This window comes from Chaetodon trifascialis, chromosome 11 (assembly GCF_039877785.1).
Source record: "Chaetodon trifascialis isolate fChaTrf1 chromosome 11, fChaTrf1.hap1, whole genome shotgun sequence".
Classification (NCBI taxonomy): Eukaryota; Metazoa; Chordata; class Actinopteri; order Chaetodontiformes; family Chaetodontidae; genus Chaetodon; species Chaetodon trifascialis.
In genome coordinates, this window is record NC_092066.1 from 6308015 (window position 1) to 6326740 (window position 18726).

The following is an 18726-nucleotide window of genomic DNA, read 5'->3' on the forward strand; positions in this document are numbered from 1 at the left end:
ATCGTCCTCGGCCAAGAAACCTACATAGATTATACATTTGCGGTGAAAGCGCTAAGAAATTGAAGCGTTCACTTTTGAACTACGTTTCCCAGCACGCACTTTGGCTGCCGCGCAAGCGCAGATGGGTTTATTTAGTATACAGACATCCGGAAGCCCCTCTCTGAAACTGACCGAACGGGATAGTACTTGGTAAAGTTTCTTTTCTTTTGTGATTTTTGCGTTCAACGGCAGCAGAGCGGTTGCAAAATAGAGTTTAGCATGTGTAGCTAACTATGTATTTCATGTTTGGTTGGTCTGGACGAAACGGCAGCTGTAATTGTGACGGAGAGGCCAGCTAATCAGCTAGCTTAGCAGGTTGGCAGCTAGCTGAACTACCGTTAGCATAAGGGCCCCTCCATTCAGAGGTGCAGAGCTTCTACTTTGTGAATGTTTTTAATGTAAATATGATTTAATCCATTAATACAGAGGCTAACGAGGATGTTCTGGCAACAAGTTAATGGTACGTGACTGGCTGTGTTTGATTAGTTTCCCTCTGGAAACAGGACAAAGCAAGTAAATAGGTAATGTGCTCACAGCGAAGAAAGATTAAGATGTCAGACAGGAAGATTTTAATCAAAGTGTTTGCGTACAAACTTCAATCAAGACACTTTAAGTGAACGTAAAGCTGTCGTGTTAAATCATTTATCGTATTTAGTTTATTGGATTTTTTGGATAAACTGTGAATGCACCAAACTAACCACTTGACTTATTTCTATTAAAATACGTAATGGGAGATTTCCAACCCGCTGTCTGTTTTAGAGGCATCTTGAAATAAGCAGTCGGGCAAATTGAATCTTATCTTTGTAAAACACACAACACCCTTCCAGTTGTTACGTAATTTCACCTACTTCCTAAAACATGTACAACCTGCCTGCTGAGCTTTTGTGCTTAATTTAACATAAACAGCGGAGGCATCCATAGTGTTGTTTCAGATTATTCTCGCGAGAATTCAGATCGCCAGTTTACAGGCATCAGGACTATGTGATAAATCACTGCCACCTCACCTGATGAGGTGGACTGTAGTTTTGATGTCAGATTTGGCATGTTAGAAGTAGGACATGGGGACATGATTGTTCATACGTGTAGCAGAGCCCCATCTGCTGGGAGGACGTTACTGTTGCAGCTGTTCTGTTCATACAGACATCATTAAAATATAAAGGGAGGAAGAAGAAGAAGCAGGGACGGGCTACAGCTACTGTTTGAATGTACTAATCAACTGGTCTGCTTAAGATTTTGAATGATAGTCTGCGTTGAAAATAACTTATTTGCCACAGCTTGCCTGCATTTTAATTGTATCTTAGTTTTAAGTTTGTGGTGTTTAATTGTTTAAAGTGCATTACAGCTGTGTTGTTCACCTAATCCACCTGGCCTGACATGGTTTCAACAGTGTGAAATTCCCATTGCTAAAACCAAAACTGTGAATTGCCGTTTAGATTTCCATTTGTTGGTGCATATATTATATATTGTTATCACTGCTACAGTTTGTGTTTCTACAGCGAGCTTGTACACTGTTATAAGCTACTTCTGTTGTGCTAAGCAGGTCTTAGTAGAGCCTCTAAATAGCTGTTTTTTCTTAACCTTCATTCAATCTGACTCATTGTGATTAAAATCTCTTTTGCAAGAGCATCCTCCTTAGTAGAGCAGAGGAAAAATATGGAGACAAGATATACACCACAATGAACGTAGTCCAAATAAGGGGCAGATAACAAATAGTTACAGAGTCCGTGGAAACTGGACCACAGGAGATGACCGGAGAAGTCGAACGATGGGTTGTCATGTGTTCATATCCTGTTTTTCTGCCCGCTGCAGGTGTGATGGCGAGGTGATGTGCCAGTCACAGAAGTGACCAGAGCAGCCATGACGGAGTGCTTCCTGCCGCCCAGCAGCAGCCCTGCAGAGCAGCGCAGGGCTGAGCACCCGGGGGGCGTGGCACGGACCCCCAGCTCTGAGGAGATCAGTCCCACCAAGTTCCCCGGACTGTACCGCACCGGGGAACCTTCGCCACCTCATGATGGCCATCACCACGAGGCACCTGACGCCTACGTCTCAGACGATGACAAAGAGCACAGCAAGAAGAAGAACAAGTTCAAGAAGAAGGAGAAAAGGAGTAAGAAAGGATCCTTTAATTTGAGCTTGAAGGTTTATTATTGACAGTTTGACTGAAATGTCTTAGCACTGGACATTTTCAAGTCTTTAACAAAACAATGTTCAGGAGTATTTTCTTCTTCTTCTACACTAATATACACTGTAAGACCTTAATAGTGATGTAATATCCACTAATGTAGTAGCATTTTGGCAGTCTTGCATGCTCAGTACACTTGATCAGTGTGTGGTTAGCATGGAAATGAGAAGTAACTGAATAAGGTAATGAAGAAGGCGTTTTTGCTGGTAAAGGGTGTGTGTTCATTGATGTGCTTTTAAATCATGTTTTAGTCGTTTTTGGGCTACACAGCACTGTTTTAACGAGATTTGCTGACTAAGAAATATGACATGATGGAGCTGCCAAGTACATATAGATCATCGACTTCAGGCCGAGCTTCGGCTTTAGAGCAGCTGAGGTCAGAGCACAATTGTAGTGTTGCTGAAGGCCCGTTCAGTAGTAGTTGTTGAGGAAAGACAGAGAGAGAGCTTCCTACTTTTCCATCCTGCTGGCTGTTGCTGGCTGTGGCGGTGAGAGATGTTCCTCTACTGAGAATGTTTTTCACTGAGTGGTTGTCAGGCTCATTGTCCACTTACTATCAGGGTTTTTCCATGACTGTGTTTAGCTTTAACGACAGGGTACGGAGGGGGAGAGGAAGAGATGGACAGTTTCAGAGCACACCCAGAGAGCCCAGGGAAGGTGTGTCTCCGGCAGCGGTGAGAGAAACAGGGTCTGTTCTCAGGGAAACCCAGAGTGCTGATAACTAGAGGAAGGCCAAAACTGTGAAGAGCCACATGACTGTCTTTGACACCATCCTGTAGCTGTTAGCTCTCAGGAAAAATGTTTTAACCGAGCTTGTTCTAGAGAGGAGAGGCGTAAGGTGCAGTGGGAGCTATGCTAAATTGGTGGCTGACCTCTTTTCTAAGTCCCCATTCTCCCCCTCCTTTGCTGTCTTCTCTCTCTCACACATCTCTCTTCCTGTTTCTATTTCACTGTTATTATGGTCCTGTCGTAGGAGGAGGATAAGAAACAAGGGGTGTTTCTCTCCTCACATCTAACCCTCTTCATTTTACTTTCACAGCGGAAGGCTACGCCGCCTTCCAGGAGGACAGTTCAGCAGACGAAGCAGAGAGCCCGTCCAAGATGAAGCGCTCCAAAGGAATCCACGTGTTCAAGAAGCCCAGCTTCTCCAAGAAGAAAGAAAAGGACTTCAAGGTGAAGGAGAAGGGCCCGAAAGAGGACAAGGCCAAGGATAAGAAATCGAAGGACCTGACGGCTGCTGACGTGGTCAAACAATGGAAAGAGAAGAAGAAGAAGAAGAAACCGACGACGGAGGCAGAGCCGGTTCCAGTGGAGATCCCCACCTTCAGGCCCATCTTTGGAGCACCTCTGGCTGAAGCTGTCAAGAGGACAGCTCTGTATGATGGCCTCCAGCTGCCAGCCATCTTCAGAGAGTGTGTGGACTACATTGAAAGCTATGGCATGAAGTGTGAAGGCATCTACCGAGTCTCAGGTACAGAAACTTGATTTTCATCCAAAAGGTTATAAAGATGTAAGTAGTACTTGAGTGTATCCCAATATTTGCATGTCTGGTTGATACTCACATCAGATTCTGTCCCTTGCAGGCATGAAGTCCAAGGTGGATGAGTTGAAAGCAGCATATGACCGTGAGGAGTGCCCCTGTTTGGAGGAGTACGACCCCCACACGGTTGCCAGCCTCCTGAAGCAGTACCTACGCGAGCTGCCGGAGAACCTGCTGGGCCGGGATCTGGCCCAGCGCTTCGAGGACGCCTGTGGACGGCAGGTGGAGGCCGAGAAGGTGACGGAGTTCCAGAGGCTGCTGGCCGAGGTGCCCGCGGAGAGCCGACTGCTTCTCTCCTGGCTCGTCACGCACATGGACCACGTCATCGTCAGGGAGGCGGATACCAAGATGAATATTCAGAATATCTCCATTGTCCTCAACCCAACCATACAGGTCAGAGAGGAAGGCCGGACGGAGCTGAGTAAATGGAATTTGGGATGAATGGGAAAAGATAACAAAGGAAGGAAGTGGGGAAAAATGATCATATAAAGAAGTAAATTCAACAGCAGCATGCAAATAGAAAAATGGATCTAGGGCTCAGGCTGTGTACCTAAAGGATAGGAAACCTTCCCGTAGCAACAGACCGAGTTTGTATTGGATCAAACAGCCAGTTCATCTCCTAAACCGTGGCCCAGTTTAGTGAAGCTAATATATTCTCAAAGGGGACGTCTCTGTGGCTGCTCCACTTATTCTCAACCAACAGCAGCAGTAGCCACAACACTGTGAAATAAACAGTTCTCTCATTTAACGAGCAGGTCAGTGTAATCAGGCTGAGTAAATATGCAGGAATTTAAGATGTGGAGAAGGTGACGTCGAGGCGATTTGTCTCCATTCTGCGGTCTAACACATGAAATACAAACAACATCTCACATGCAGGACAGGGTGCAGTAAACCTGTGCGTTCCCTCATTTGTTTACCTTGTGTTCAGATTGGGAACCGAGTTCTTTACATGTTCTTCACACACGTGAGGGAGCTGTTTGGAGACGTAGTCCTGAAGCCGGTGGTGCGGCCTCTCCGCTGGTCCAACATGGCAACGATGCCGGCGCTGCCCGAGACCCAGGAGAGCATCAAAGAGGAGATTCGACGGCAGGTAGGCTCAGCGCCACTGCGGCTTGTTTGGTATGGATTAAACAAACCAGATTTAACATGTGAATTAGTAATGTTTCAGGTGCTGGAAGGTGGATTTTTTTAACTTTTGGACAGAGCCAGATTAGCTGTTTGCCTGTTTACGGTGTTTATACTGAGCTATGTTTACTGGGGTTTTCAGATTATTCCCTACAAATAACAAAATGTAGGTAATTTGTATGTGAGCCATCAAGCAAAAATGGCAGATATTTGCCAGTTTCGTCTTCTTAAATGTGAGCTTCTTGACCTGCTTTACGACACCTTTGATAAAGTTTGCACGTAAACTGTGTCTTCTGACGAATATGTGAAAATTACATTCATTCAATTAAATTCAAAGTACTCTGAAATATTTCCAAATCTTTTTTTTAGTAGAGATTAAAGTGTTACATAGTAGATACAAAATAATACAGCAGCAATTTAGCAAAGTCAGCATCTTCTGTTACATTGTCTAGTCAGCAGTGCTCGTTTTTATCTTTGCCTCTGGTTCTCGGTGTGCCAGGACTTAATATTTTGTCACCATGTGCCAGACGTTCCCGCCATTTATTTTACATGCCAGCGAACACTGCAAAATAAACGAAAAACTGGAGACGCACACCTGGTGCAGACAACTTTAACTTTGCATAAGCAGCTTTGGACTTTGAAGGACGTCTGGAAAGTTTCTTCTCCCTTCAGCTGAGCTCTGCACCTCATGTTTTCATCATGCAAGGATTTCATTGACTGCTGTTTTGGGGTTGACGTGTTTTAGGAGTTCCTGCTGAACTGCCTGCACAGGGACCTGCAGGCGGGGGTGAAGGACTTGTCTAAAGAGGAGCGACTCTGGGAGGTTCAGAGGATCCTGACTGCTCTAAAACGCAAGCTGAGGGAGGCCAAACGTCAGGTGAGTTGTTTCTGGATACTGCATGTATGTCGATGGATGTTTTTTCATTTGATTCAACAAGAGCAAGAATGATCATCCTGACTTATTACGAGGTGTCGCCTGTTCAGTCACAGCACTGATGTACATTTCCAGTGTACTGAAATTCAAGTAGGCTAATGCACATGAACACAATGAGCTGCTCTTATTCAGGAGCACTGCACACCTTATGATGCAATCCAGTACAACCACACTACAAACTACAGCCTCTGAAACGACCACACACGAGATTCAGCACCTCTCTGACACAGTCTGATGGATTAAGTTGTTTGACTGTTGCGGTTTATTCTTGTATCTTTCCTGCTTTGGCCTTGTAGGAGTGTGAGAGTAAGATAGCCCAGGAGATAGCGAGCCTCTCTAAGGAAGATGTCTCAAAGGAGGAAATGACTGAGAATGAAGAGGAAGTCATCAACCTCCTCTTGGCACAGGTGAGTCACACACAAACATACATGAATGTGTTCTGACCAACAAAAGTTGTGCTACAAATCCTCCACTTAGATTCAACTCTTACCAAGCTCCGTGTATGTCAGCCTGAGATGGAATAATCTCGTGTTTCCTCTCCACCATCAGGAAAATGAGATCCTGACAGAGCAGGAGGAGCTGATCTCTCTGGAGCAGGTGCTTCGCAGGCAGATTGCTACAGAGAAGGAGGAAATCGAGAGACTGCGAGCAGAGATCGCAGACATACAGAGGTAAGACGAGAGCGAAACCATTCCAGGTCCTAAATCTGGTGTCGCGTGACTAGGGATGGGAATCGGGAACCGGTTCTTTTTGAGAACCGGCTCCCAGTGGCTCAATTCCTTGGAATTGTTTGCCTGCCTGGTTAATGATTCAGCTTATCGATTCTGCCTGTCTTGCACATGCACGATAACGTCACGCACTCTGCATTATTTTGGTTTAGAATGTAGCCGATGTGGCGTCGAGGCAGAAACGCTCCAAAGTATGACTGTTTCACATGAAAAGATGACACCAGGGCCACTTGCAACACGTGCAAAGTTTCCATTTCTTCAAAGGGGGGAAATACCTCCAACATGCTACAACATTTGTCCACACAGCATGCAATTCATTTGCAGGAATGTCACGTGTTTGATACGCTACTTAGCGACGCTTGTGAATCTAGCGGCAGAGCAAATGCCAGGGCGTCATCTGTTTCACTGAGGCAGGGAAGAGTAAAATGACCGAGACGAGGATAAAGGAATGTCACAGAGCGGTCACTAGATTTGTGGTGAAAGGTTTGCACCTTTTTGCCACTGTACATGCCCCTGAATTTCAGTAGGTTAATTCGTTGCATTTTATCTGGCATATCTGTTCAAATGAAAATCAGAAATTTGAGTTCTGTCAGCGGTGCATGTTGTTATTTTAACCGGTGTAGTTCTGCTTCATTCATTCCTACTCTGAGAAGTAGCTCACCTACTTTCTAGGTTTGTTCTGAGGTTACGTCACACATCATTTGTGCAGACTGTATATGTTAGATTTTCTGTGCAGAGATGAAAATCTAAAAGACAGTTAACGCAAACAAACCCATTTGTACTCTTTTATTTCCTCACCCAATGAGAATCGATAAGGAATCGGATCGATAAGCAAAATTGATAATGGAATCGGAATCGTTAACACAGCGTTGTGCTCCTCAGCCGGCAGCAGGGCCGCAGCGAGACGGAGGAATATTCATCAGACAGTGAAAGTGAGAGTGAAGACGAGGAAGAGCTGCAGATGATTCTTGAAGACCTGCAGAAGCAAAACGAGGAACTGGAGGTGAGAAGGCCGTGAGGCGTGCATGAAGTGTGGAAGTCTGAAAGTTCCCTTTGGAATATTACTTGTGTTTATATACTGTCTTTCTGAGCAAATATAGGATGAAGAGTTTCTCTGTAAATATTACCAGAGCTGAACTTTTTTTAAGCGCCGTGTGTGTCTTCAACGCTCTGTAGAACAAAAACACCCACCTGAACCAGGCCATCCATGAGGAGCAGGAAGCCATCTTGGAGCTCCGCGTCCAGCTTCGCCTCCTGCAGAGCCACAAACTGCAGCAGGAACTGACTGTCCAGCCGCCGGCCGAGCAGGCCCCGCCCACGCAGCCCAGCCCAGAGCCCCGTGGCGAGGAGCAAACCAAGCGCTCGGCCGCGGTGGCGGTGGCGGCCCCCGGCCCAGACGCCGCTGCCTCAGCCAACGGCAAGGCGGCGAAGGACCCTTCGAAGCCCTCACCGAGCAAAGACAGGAGAGACACCAGCATGTGAGATGCCGCCTTGGCGACACATCGGTGGCTCTGTGCTGCTGCACGTGTCTGCCGCTGGTCAGTTGTCCCGTAGCGTCGCTCGTTATCCACTGGAGATTTCACTTTGCTGGATCTGTGGGTTCATCAGTAATCATGCCCGCTGAGTGGCTGCTATGGAAAAATCTGTTATCCTGTTTGTGGAAATCAAATACCTTGTTTCCCATTTTCCAAAGCAAAACACAAAGAAAACGTAGAGTAGATAAATGCTGCAGTGACAACTGGCTACTGCTGAGAGAGACGAGCATTTTATCAAAATCACAGTGCCAAGCCTGTAAGAGGAGGCGGGGGGGGTGGGGGTGGAGGAGGAGGAGGAGGAGAGAGTAAGAGGTAGGCGCCTTGCCAGAACATGACAAAGTTTATTTTCTGCTGGTAAAGGCTGAAGAAACAAGAATAAGGCAGATGTAATCTCAGTTCGTGTATCTCACTGTGCCCGTTACCCAGAGGCTGATTTGACCTGTAAGGACAGAGACCACTGTGCCATAACTGAAGATGCCAGACTGGATTCGCCTCCCCAGAGAACCACTAATACAAACGCTCTTTGAATAATGAAGAATTTACGATGGGTCTGTCTATATATTATATATTTAAGTAGTATTCTGAAGAATACGGATGACTATTCAAGAAGTACGTTGATTTTAAATCTCAGCTTTTTAGTAATATATGGATATGTGTAGAAATACATTGTAGATGCTTTCTTTTCTTTGAACAGCAGATGCACATGAACACTGTGGCGTTGCAGCTGACCAGTGGATGACGAAAGTACTTTCATCACTGCAAGGTGTAGACGAACAGCTGGAACGACATTTGCTCTGTAGTGCAATCATCCTCTCTGTTATCTCTGCCTGTCTTGCACAAAGAAGGAAACATGGCAAACGACGTTAGTGCAGTTTTATGATGGAATAACAGATCTGTAGTCGTGCTTCTTGTCGCCAAAAACGCACGCAGAGACACGAGTGTATTTTGTAACTCTTAATGCGTTACTGGTGATGAGCTGTTGTTCGTGGCATCAGTTGGAAGTGAGTAAGAAAAAACTCATGATCATAAGTCAATCATTTCATTTCACAGCTGATCCATGACTGTTGCAAAGTGCTGTCATCGTTCAGTAGAGCAAAGGCATGAGCAGACTTACTTACTGTTTGTGTATATTATTGTAAAATTGCAAACATACTGTATTTTCAGCTCTCATGTTTTGTCATATGTTTCTTTTTTATTATTATTATTATTAATGACCTGTATGGAGTATGCTAGTGTGACTGCCCTGCTTTGGTCACAAGCAAATCAAATCAATCTCATCTGGACTCATGATTCAACTTGTTATTAATCCTGTGACTGAAACAGATAAACGCTCGATTGTGCTCAGAAGCTTCTCATGAGGTTATTTTCATATTGTTCCAAGCTTTTGCAGCTTATTGTTGCAGACAGAATAATGCTGTGAAGAATAAAGAGTCGATCCGAATAACTCATTTGAATCTGTCTTTGATACACAGCCAAATGTTTACCTTTTTGCTCAACTATGTTGGCTGGAAGTTGTGGTCCGTATTTAGCACTTCCTATTTTCCATTACACATTCTCTGAATACTTTCCCCTCTCCCAGCCTAATTAGGCTGGAAATAAAAGCTGGGCATCTATGATGAGGAAGTGAGGCGCGTCCTTGTTGGGTTTTCACTCAGAATCAAGTCTTAATACCTAAGAGATAGTGGAACCACCCGACTTTTTTGTCATTGCTTTAAGTGGTTTCCGATTTGGAAAGAAGCAGCATCAAGTTGCGCAAAATCAGCGAGAAAGAGACCGGATGTAAGTAAACTTGATTTCAAAATTAAAGTACCTTTACCTTGACTAGATAGAAAATAGAGAAGTTTATAGCGGGGTGACCTTAATCTGGAATTTGTTGTATTTGGATGTTGTATTGTATTTTTTTGGGAAGCAACAATTATAATTACTCAAATGAGACTATTCTTGTCGATGAAATTCGCAATATGGAGTATAGCAGGCTCTGCAAGTCTTATTTTGAAAGCCACCAGCGGAAGTTCTACTTTTCAGCAACACCGCTTCACACTATGTTGGAGTAGATGGTCAGCCTGTCTGTCTGTCTGTCTCAGGGGCTGGGTTTCTCTTTTATCCAAGAAGAAGGGGAAAAAAATCTGAGTTTAAGCATGACGGGACAAAGACACTGAGTGAACACTGACAAACAATGATTTAAAAACCTTCACAACCTACCATGGCCATAAGGGAGCTCAAAGTTTGCCTTCTGGGGGTAAGTGGGAGATGTTTTGTTGATCCACTTTGGGGGAAATTCCTTCTGTCTGCTGCGAGTCTAACTAAGCGACAACATGTTGACGATAACAGAAGTTTAGTGAGTCCAGATGACACGAAGTCTCGTTAAATGTCGGTTAATTCTAATCATGTTGCTCCTCGTCTGAAAACTTTAAATTTTAACTATTGATTGCTAGTTGACTGAAAACCAGCAGCTAATCGGCCGGTGGGCGCAGCGGTCGTTTAACGTTTATTTCCTCGTCGTCTTCGTCTGTTTTTCATCGTTTAATCGACTAATTGCACTTTTCAGCAGGTTTTTGTCCTTAATTTTTAACGGCTCTGACAGTTTATCATCCATTACGTCATCCCCAGACCGACCGCTACGAGCCGGCCGTTAGATTTCCTGCTGCGTTAGCAAAACACCGCGGTGCCTTTAAATAGACGGTGACCGGGACGTTCACGGACAGCTTGGACGGCACAGATGCACTTTATCAATGAGGCAAAGGGGAAGTGGTGTCTTTAAGAGCCACTTCAACGTTTACCAGGCGTTTGCATTCCGCCACAGGGCCGCTGACGAGCATTTTAATAACAAACGTTTAACTGTTTTTACCAATCGTTTGTTAGCCCCTGGACTGGAGGGGTGCACATGATTATCTGTGTGATCTGCAGGGGACTTTATGGAGAAGAGCTGTTGTTATGATTGGATCACCAAAATGACATGGAGCAAAAATGACATGCAAGCTTTCATGTTGATTTATTTGATATTTAGGTGACTGGGAGATGCAGTGTGCTGTCCTGCAAGCAATGTTAACCTTAAATTCAGAGCTTGTAGTGGAATTCATGGTCAGTCAGGATCTGATGGGGTGGCCATGTGACCAGGCAGTTGGTTAATCATTGGGGATCAATATAGTAAATCTGTTCAGGGTGATGTGACTGATGTGCAAACTTCTGCTTCCAGGACACTGGAGTTGGGAAATCCAGCATTGTCTGCCGATTCGTCCAGGATCATTTTGACCACAACATAAGTCCCACAATAGGGTAAGAGCCTTGTGGTACACCACACAAAAGACAGTGAAACAGCAGGAGAGGAATCAGTCAGACAAGAGAAACGTTATGCTTCAAGTCATGGTTTGATGTCAAATCATGTCCAGTCACATCTGAAGTGGCAACAGTCTCATTCAGTTGGACTACATGTTGGTACGATTATAACTGACCACAGGAATCAGATCTTTAATCTCCTCACAAAGAGACATTTTTAAGATAAACAGTTTGATTTACAGAGGGAATAATAAGAACTCTGCTGTCTAAAAAATGGATTAGCCCTCTTATCTCCTCTCTTATCAGAGAGCAGCCGTGGCCTGCGTCTCCTCATGGAGGACAGGCTCACAGGATGGAAACAAGAATGGCGCCCTCCTCTGCTGAGCTGTTGCACTAGCTAGCGGTATCAGTTAGGTGTAAACTAATCTGCACAGGTTAGCATCATCAGACCAGGCTTTAATTTGATATTTGTGATTTTGGAGTGTCCCTTTAAGTCACCTCTAAACAAACATTTGAGTCCACCTGATCATTGTTATTATTGTGTTGGCTCTTTCTTGTTTGGTTGTTGTTGTGTGGGCCTCTGAGTAACCCTAGTTCACTGTCAGACATCTTGTTTGTTTCATGCTGACGTGGACTGATTTGTTTCCTGTTGTGCCTTTTTAAAGAATGTTCTTAGAAGCATTGTTGTGAAACGATCTTTATCATCCACAGAGCATCATTCCTAACCAAAACCGTGCCATGTGGGAACGAACTGCACAAATTTCTGATCTGGGATACAGCCGGACAGGAAAGGGTGAGTGCGCCCACAACAGAAACTCCTCATTTACTTACTATTAGCTTTAAGTTAACACACATGACTGTATGAGTCACGTTTCTGGAACAGTTAATTGTCCATTACATTTTGCATGAGGAAGCTGTGACACAATCATTTCACTGTCAGTGGTCCTCATGACATAAAGTTATTATTAGGCATGAAATAGGATGATTTAGTTAGGGTTCAAAGGTCACTGTGGTATCATCACAGTGATTCATTTTATTGAGGCGGGGTGGTGGTGTGAAGGTTTCCAGACCTGCTTACAGCATGGAAAAATTAGTGCGAGCTTTTTCCTGCCTGCGTATGAAAATGATTCCTTGAAACCTCTGTTACCAGCGTTTAAAGGTGCACTGTGGAAAACACGGCCAGAATTTATAACATCCGAAAGATGAACCTGCATTATGAACAGAACGTGAAGAACCAACAGTTCTGACGTTATTTCTGAGACATCCAGCAAGTCCCGGCCCATCCTGTGTCCTCACACCGCTTTGTGCCTCGTGAGGTGATAGCTGAGTTTTAGCTGGGACAGTATGTGAGCGGTGAGGTTGTGACATTTCACAAGCTTTCTTTGCTCCTTTAGTCAAATAAGTGTCAAGAAAGGAGCCGTGTAACTGCACACCGTCTGAATACATGTTTCACTTCACTTCTGCACGTCATTCAGACTCGAAGCAAAATAAAACTCAACAAAACCGTTGGTTTGTCTCAACTGTTCCAACGATCATCAGCTCTGGTTTGGCTGAAATAAACCTTTATTTACGGAGTCTGAAGTTTCTGTACACTGTTTTTTCTCTGGGAAGCACTTTGGTAAGAAAAGTGCTACACAAACATAATTTTATTATTATGAAATATTCTGGCTCTACATGCTGCTGAGGCCCGACCTCCCTCTCGCTCCTCTTTTGATCCCTCGCTATGTCTCCATCGTCCTCGGAGTCAGAGTCACTATAAGTCACTGTAATCCCCGTCATCAGACTGGCCTCTGTCAGTCTTGGAGGCTCTGTGCTGTCCTGGTCCGGCTGCAGTGCTCTGAGCTCCTGCTCCGGGAAGACTCACTCAGTTTATAGAGCCACTAGCTGCACGGCTAACTGAGCTAACTAGCTAACAGCAGCCAGTAGGTGCAGCCAAAGATTGTAGTAAGCTGCTGTTATGCTGCCCCATATTTGACCTTCAACACGTGGCCATGTCTTTACACATTATACCTTTTTAAAGTCTGCGTTATCTGTGTGACGAATGTTATACTCATCACACCTGACTGTGTAATTTACCACATTATCTACCATAAACATCTGGGAACAACTGACACACAGTCAAAACTCTGAATACAACAACCAAGAGAGAAAATGCAGTATAAAGACACTCTAGTGCAGTGTTTTGAACAGAGGGCCTTTTTATTGTCCTTTCTGCTCGTATTGCTGCGAGCAGAGGGATGATGGGATGCTTTCTGCTGACTGCAGTCGGCGGTGATGCATATTAACAGTTGGTGGTGTTGATGTGCTGTGAAGCGCTTCAGTAAAAGACACGAGAGGACTGCGAGGTGAAGCAAACAACGCAGGTTTTGAAACATTAAACTAAAGATTTGGGTGTTTCTCGGGGGAGAAAACACGCGTTTGCTAAGGCCTTAAGGGTAGAAATATTGGATTTTGGTGTCATGCAAACAAAAGCCTTTGCAGTGAAAACTCTTAAATACAGTTTTAAATATTATGTAGAGGCTGTAAACAGTTCTCCATAGGAACATTCTTCTTAACAGTGGAGCAGCGTTCATGACGAGCTGAAACTTTCCATCGGCCACTCATCTCTGAAGAATGTATGGGCATAGTCTGCTCGCAGCGCAGCGTACTGTGTTCGACTCATGGGCTAACACGTGTCTGCTCACTTTAAATGGCCATACACTGTTGTTGAAGTCATCCTTAAAAAGGATTTGGGGTGACATCTGTGCTATGTAAATGGAATGTGACTGGATATATTGACTGACTCCTGCAAATGTGTTGTTTTTTTAGTTTCACTCGTTAGCTCCAATGTACTACAGAGGATCGGCTGCTGCTGTCATTGTGTATGACATCACTAAACTGGTAAGAACAGCTTTTTTTTTCTTTAAGTCAATTAAACTTGAGGTGGGTGGCGGCGGGGGTCAGTGGTTTCATCGTTTTCCTTAACCCAGACCAGATGACAGAATCCTGGATTGAAAGCCTAGCAGCTTTCTGAGGGGCTGCAGCAGCCCTTCACCCTCGCTGTGCCGCTGGAGCAGAGAAGAAGCTGCTCTCACACCACGAGCCTGATGTAAAATTCAGTTCCTTTTCCATCACTCTGGGATGCTTTACTTCCATGACCTACAAATGCCATTCTTTCCTGGTCTGTTAATGGAAACTCGTCTGAAAAACACCATCCAGCGCGATGAATGTGTGACACAAGTTGTAGAAAATGTTGGGCCGCGTTCTCGTGAGGAACCTATCCCAGAGTCGACTGTGGTGTGCTCTTGTTGCTCAGGACTCTTTCCAGACACTGAAGAAGTGGGTGAAGGAGCTGAAAGAGCACGGTCCAGAGGACATCGTGGTAGCCATAGCAGGGAACAAGAATGATTTAGGAGACATCAGGTGAGTTTCTTCAGGCTCTCAGATTCTCGGGGACATGCTGTATATACTAGGTGTTCGTATTAAAGAGCTTGAACCACTCTTCTGTTAGCAGAAATGTCCTTTCTGTGTTGCTTCATCATTTGCCTCCACAGTCACTGCGGTCTCAGCTCTGACTCTCGTTTTACTGCATCACTTCCTTTTAAGACTTTCAGCACAGCGCACTCTTTCAGGTTTAGCAAACGAGCCGTTCCTGTCTTTGTTCACAACTGAGACTCATTATCGTGACAACAAAACAAGAAGGCAGTCTTCTTGTTATACCTGTTACGTAGCTCACGTCAAGTCCACTGTGCCAAAAACACCCTGTCTCAGTAATTGCCATTGTGATTTTCAATTGTCGGGTAAGATGACTGGAGCAGGGCTGGTTGTGGAAACCAGCTGAGGCATTAGAAATATTCGCTCACTTAACTGACAAACACCTCCAAAACATTGATAAATGTGTCCCTGAGACACTTTCCAGTATCTCTTTGAGCCATTTTTAAACATTGTCCCTGCTGCCCACCGTCAGTCTCAAAGTATGGTGATGGATTTGTACACACAGTCCTGTCTGGGCATATTTTTGTTCTGTCTGCTCGCTCTGTGGACGGTGATGCCACACTAACCTAGCACAGTGGAAACTGTAAAGCATTTAGCGTTGAACCTCGACCCCTCTTTCACGTCTGGTCTTCTGCTGCAGACCTCCAGAGCAAACCTGTTCGAGATGTGGAAGTCACTGACGATGAAATGTTGATTATTTATGGAACCCTTGTTTACTGTGAACCTGCCCCCACGCTCACTTGAGTGTCCCTCTCTCTCACAGGGAAGTTCCTATGAAGGAAGCTAAGGAGTTTGCTGAATCAATTGCAGCTATTTTCATCGAGACCAGTGCCAGAAATGCTGTCAATGTCGAGGAGCTTTTTCAGAAAATCAGTAGGTTTCACGTCCTCACCGCGTGTTGTGTCCCGTGTCTGCATGTACTCACAGACAGGCTGGAGACGCCTCTCAGTATTCTGCCTTTCAGTATTTATGTGTTGTTTTATTACATGCCATGTAATCTCAGAAGGGATGGACCAGTTTAAGGGTAATACACGAAAAAAAAAAAAAAAATCTGTCCGATGACTAAATATGACTCATTTACTGCTTGTGTTGCTAAGGACTTTTGGTGGTTTGTCAATGTGCCTTTACTGCTGTCATTTCTTCAGCTTTGCAGGTTTCTGCCATAATGTGGGAAAGACAAATACCATTTTATGTCTTTTAGTTGATGACATTTTAGTGTGTATTAGGCTGAGCTGTATCCCTGGTGTTGTGCTTTGCCTTGCAAATAGATCATATTTTGTTTCATGGCTACTTGTAGTGGATGTTTACGAGGATGCACTGCCAAAGACAACGCAGTGGTAGTAATGCAACACTTATCATGCTTAAAAGAGTTAAATGCCCCTGCGCTATGTGTTTAGGTAAACAGATTCCACCCCTGGAAAACCCAGAGGTGGAGAGCAACGAGTCCTTTAAACTCACCAGGCAGCCCGCTCCGCCCGCCAGGAGGTGCTGCTAGTGCCAGCAGAGGCTGATGAGATGACTTCCCTCAGCACCGCCGACCCCACCAGCACAGCACGCTGTCCACGATGCACACGGTGTCTTACACCTGGGAAAGACAAGACAGTGGACAGACGGAGGTCAGCCTGCACGTGTTGTCACCTGCAACATGAAACAGAAAAACCTACCAACAGTATTATATGTGTCATTGCACAGTTATTCCATTTAATTGTAGCAGTGTGGACTCTGATGAGGCCAGGAAGCAGAGAGTGTCCAGTCTGTCGCCCTCTGGTGGTGTTTAATTGAATTACATTAAGATTTCTGTCTGTGCGGGATGCTCCACACAGTAAGTCATTACAAAAAGGTGGTTTTATTCCATTTTCTGCAGTAACTTTAGCACAAATTAATTAAGTGATCCAGCTGATGTGCTTTTAAAGCCAGGTTTTGCATTTCAATTTCCACAGTCAAGTGCTCCGTAGATTTTCATCGCACTGCGGCTCTAAAATCACACACATTAAAATGAGGGGTTGTTTTTATACTCATTTTTATCGAGGCTACACTTCCATGTACATGTATGTATCACTCTTGTATAGAATTAAATTTTGAAGAAGTCGTGGAGATCAAACCTCAGACAAGCTTTCAGTCCTGTAGCTTAAACGCAGCGGCTTTACATTCCACTTGGTCATGTGTTTTCACGCACATTTGCTGTACAAGGGTTAACTGTAATGCTGCAGAGTGAACAGCTTAAAGGCCTAAATCGTAAATACAGTATGACACGCCCTGTTGAAACACTGTGATCAATACTAGAATTGTTTACATAGTGCTAAAGATATTCTACATGCTGAAATGTGTTGTCTGAGATTTCACTATAGTGACTGTATACGACTGCCAAACATGAGTTTTCCATGTAGTTTTTTTTTTTTAACTCGATAAGGGGTAACATTTATAGTGTTAAGAGGAGAAACGACCTGCGTATGTTTTACTCTAAAGCTGTTTAAGCTCCACAAGTGTTGTGTTCTTTGTACTAACAATCTCGAAAAGCACATATGGGAATATGGCCCTGAACCAATCAGTGTTAGCATGCAAAAAAGTGGGAAAAAAGGATAATGATGAAAATAGTCTGAAGCCCAGTTGTGTAAACTAAGATTATCTGTATTGTTTGCCTCTGTGTCTGTGGCAGTAGGACCCTTGGATTTGACCACTTGAGAGATGTGTAACAGCACTTTTGCATCCATTTTAACATTATTAAATAGTTTTTTGGAGCAGTTACAGTCCTCCTTAACAGCATTTTGTGATAAAACATGAACATTGACTTAAATACAACATGGTTTCCTGTGGAACAGTGTTTCTGGTTCTGTGTTGCCATAGATTAAAAATATGTTTACATGTGTGCCTATGTTTGTTAGTACAAATTAAAAAGTAATTTAAAATGTACTGTTTTTACCAACATGCACGACAAGATATTAGAGCTAAATTTGTAGTTTTTAATGCAACATTTGGAAATTCGTACCAAACTTCTTTCAAAAATCTGCCAATTAATTAATCAAGAGTTTCCACATGATAATGTGTGTCACATGTAATATTAAAGGATATTTTCCTTCATGCAAATATCAGACATTTGGCTACGACCTCCATTAAAATGTCACACGGTGATTAGCTGAAATTGAAAGTTGAAACTGAAGTAGGAGCTGCTCGATGGCTCAGATGTACAGACTGAGACAAATTTCATGAAATGCAGATTTTTCAATGCAGTTTGGCATGATGTGACCTCCATACAAGAGAAAACGACATGACGAAATGTTATCACAGATCAAATGTTGACATGTTCAACAAGTATTATATTGTTGCCACACAAGTGCCTTTTTTATGTTTTTCTAAACAAACGTATGACATGGCTAAAAAGTGCATACTGCTAGAATAATGCATGACTGACTTGACTAAATCAGTACAGACTAATTGTATGTGTACCAGTCAGCGTTGAAACTGCCAGTTATCTGCAGCCATCCTTATACTGTGTGCCTACGTCATGCTTCCCTGTATCCTCTGTAGGACAGATTAACTTTTGTATATTAATCAGTGTAATAAAGTAGTGATTATTCTATTGTTCTGTTGTGTTTTTTGTGTTTCTCTCGCCTACTGTCAGGGTAATTGTGTGTTTTTAAATGTCATCATATCACTCTTACCACTCAAGCTTTCACTCCAGTAATAGTACTATGTAAGAAACTATAACTTTGGAAAAATAGTATTGTTTTCCCCACAACCTGCTTGCTTTAACCCCAAAATAAGAAACACTCAACATATTAAACTTGCCTTATTTTGCGCAGATATATGGTTTACGTGATCCTTTGAAAAGCTGTCAATAGCACAAACTACATGCAGTCCTGTTGAGTACACCGCGGTGGATTACTCCTTCAGCA

At 43.8% G+C, this 18726-nt stretch overlaps 2 protein-coding genes across 2 annotated transcripts; both read left to right on the plus strand.

Annotated features, from left to right (window-relative positions):
• Positions 1–82: 82 nt before the first annotated feature.
• ralbp1 (ralA binding protein 1) lies at positions 83–9531 on the plus strand. The gene is made up of 10 exons (XM_070974753.1): positions 83–189; positions 1849–2146; positions 3261–3692; positions 3805–4154; positions 4690–4851; positions 5632–5763; positions 6117–6227; positions 6370–6491; positions 7431–7551; positions 7725–9531. The coding sequence occupies exons 2-10, from the start codon at positions 1897–1899 to the stop codon at positions 8028–8030; spliced, it is 1986 nt and encodes a 661-aa protein (XP_070830854.1). The 5' UTR covers positions 83–189; positions 1849–1896; the 3' UTR covers positions 8031–9531.
• Positions 9532–10120: 589 nt separating this feature from the next.
• rab31 (RAB31, member RAS oncogene family) lies at positions 10121–18410 on the plus strand. Its single transcript, XM_070974761.1, has 7 exons — positions 10121–10322; positions 11280–11359; positions 12071–12152; positions 14168–14239; positions 14655–14761; positions 15597–15706; positions 16231–18410. The coding sequence occupies exons 1-7, from the start codon at positions 10287–10289 to the stop codon at positions 16326–16328; spliced, it is 585 nt and encodes a 194-aa protein (XP_070830862.1). The 5' UTR covers positions 10121–10286; the 3' UTR covers positions 16329–18410.
• The last annotated feature ends 316 nt before the right edge of the window (positions 18411–18726 follow it).

What these genes read in the sequence shown, in the direction of transcription:
- ralbp1 (XM_070974753.1), top strand. Translation starts at nt 1,897, where the DNA reads ATGACGGAGTGCTTCCTGCCGCCCAGCAGCAGCCCTGCAGAGCAGCGC. An exon ending in AGGCATCTACCGAGTCTCAG is followed by an intron (nt 3,693 to 3,804) that starts GTACAGAAACTT and finishes TGTCCCTTGCAG; the next exon opens with GCATGAAGTCCAAGGTGGAT. An exon ending in AGCAAAACGAGGAACTGGAG is followed by an intron (nt 7,552 to 7,724) that starts GTGAGAAGGCCG and finishes AACGCTCTGTAG; the next exon opens with AACAAAAACACCCACCTGAA.
- rab31 (XM_070974761.1), top strand. Translation starts at nt 10,287, where the DNA reads ATGGCCATAAGGGAGCTCAAAGTTTGCCTTCTGGGG. An exon ending in TCAAAGTTTGCCTTCTGGGG is followed by an intron (nt 10,323 to 11,279) that starts GTAAGTGGGAGA and finishes TTCTGCTTCCAG; the next exon opens with GACACTGGAGTTGGGAAATC. An exon ending in AATGATTTAGGAGACATCAG is followed by an intron (nt 14,762 to 15,596) that starts GTGAGTTTCTTC and finishes TCTCTCTCACAG; the next exon opens with GGAAGTTCCTATGAAGGAAG.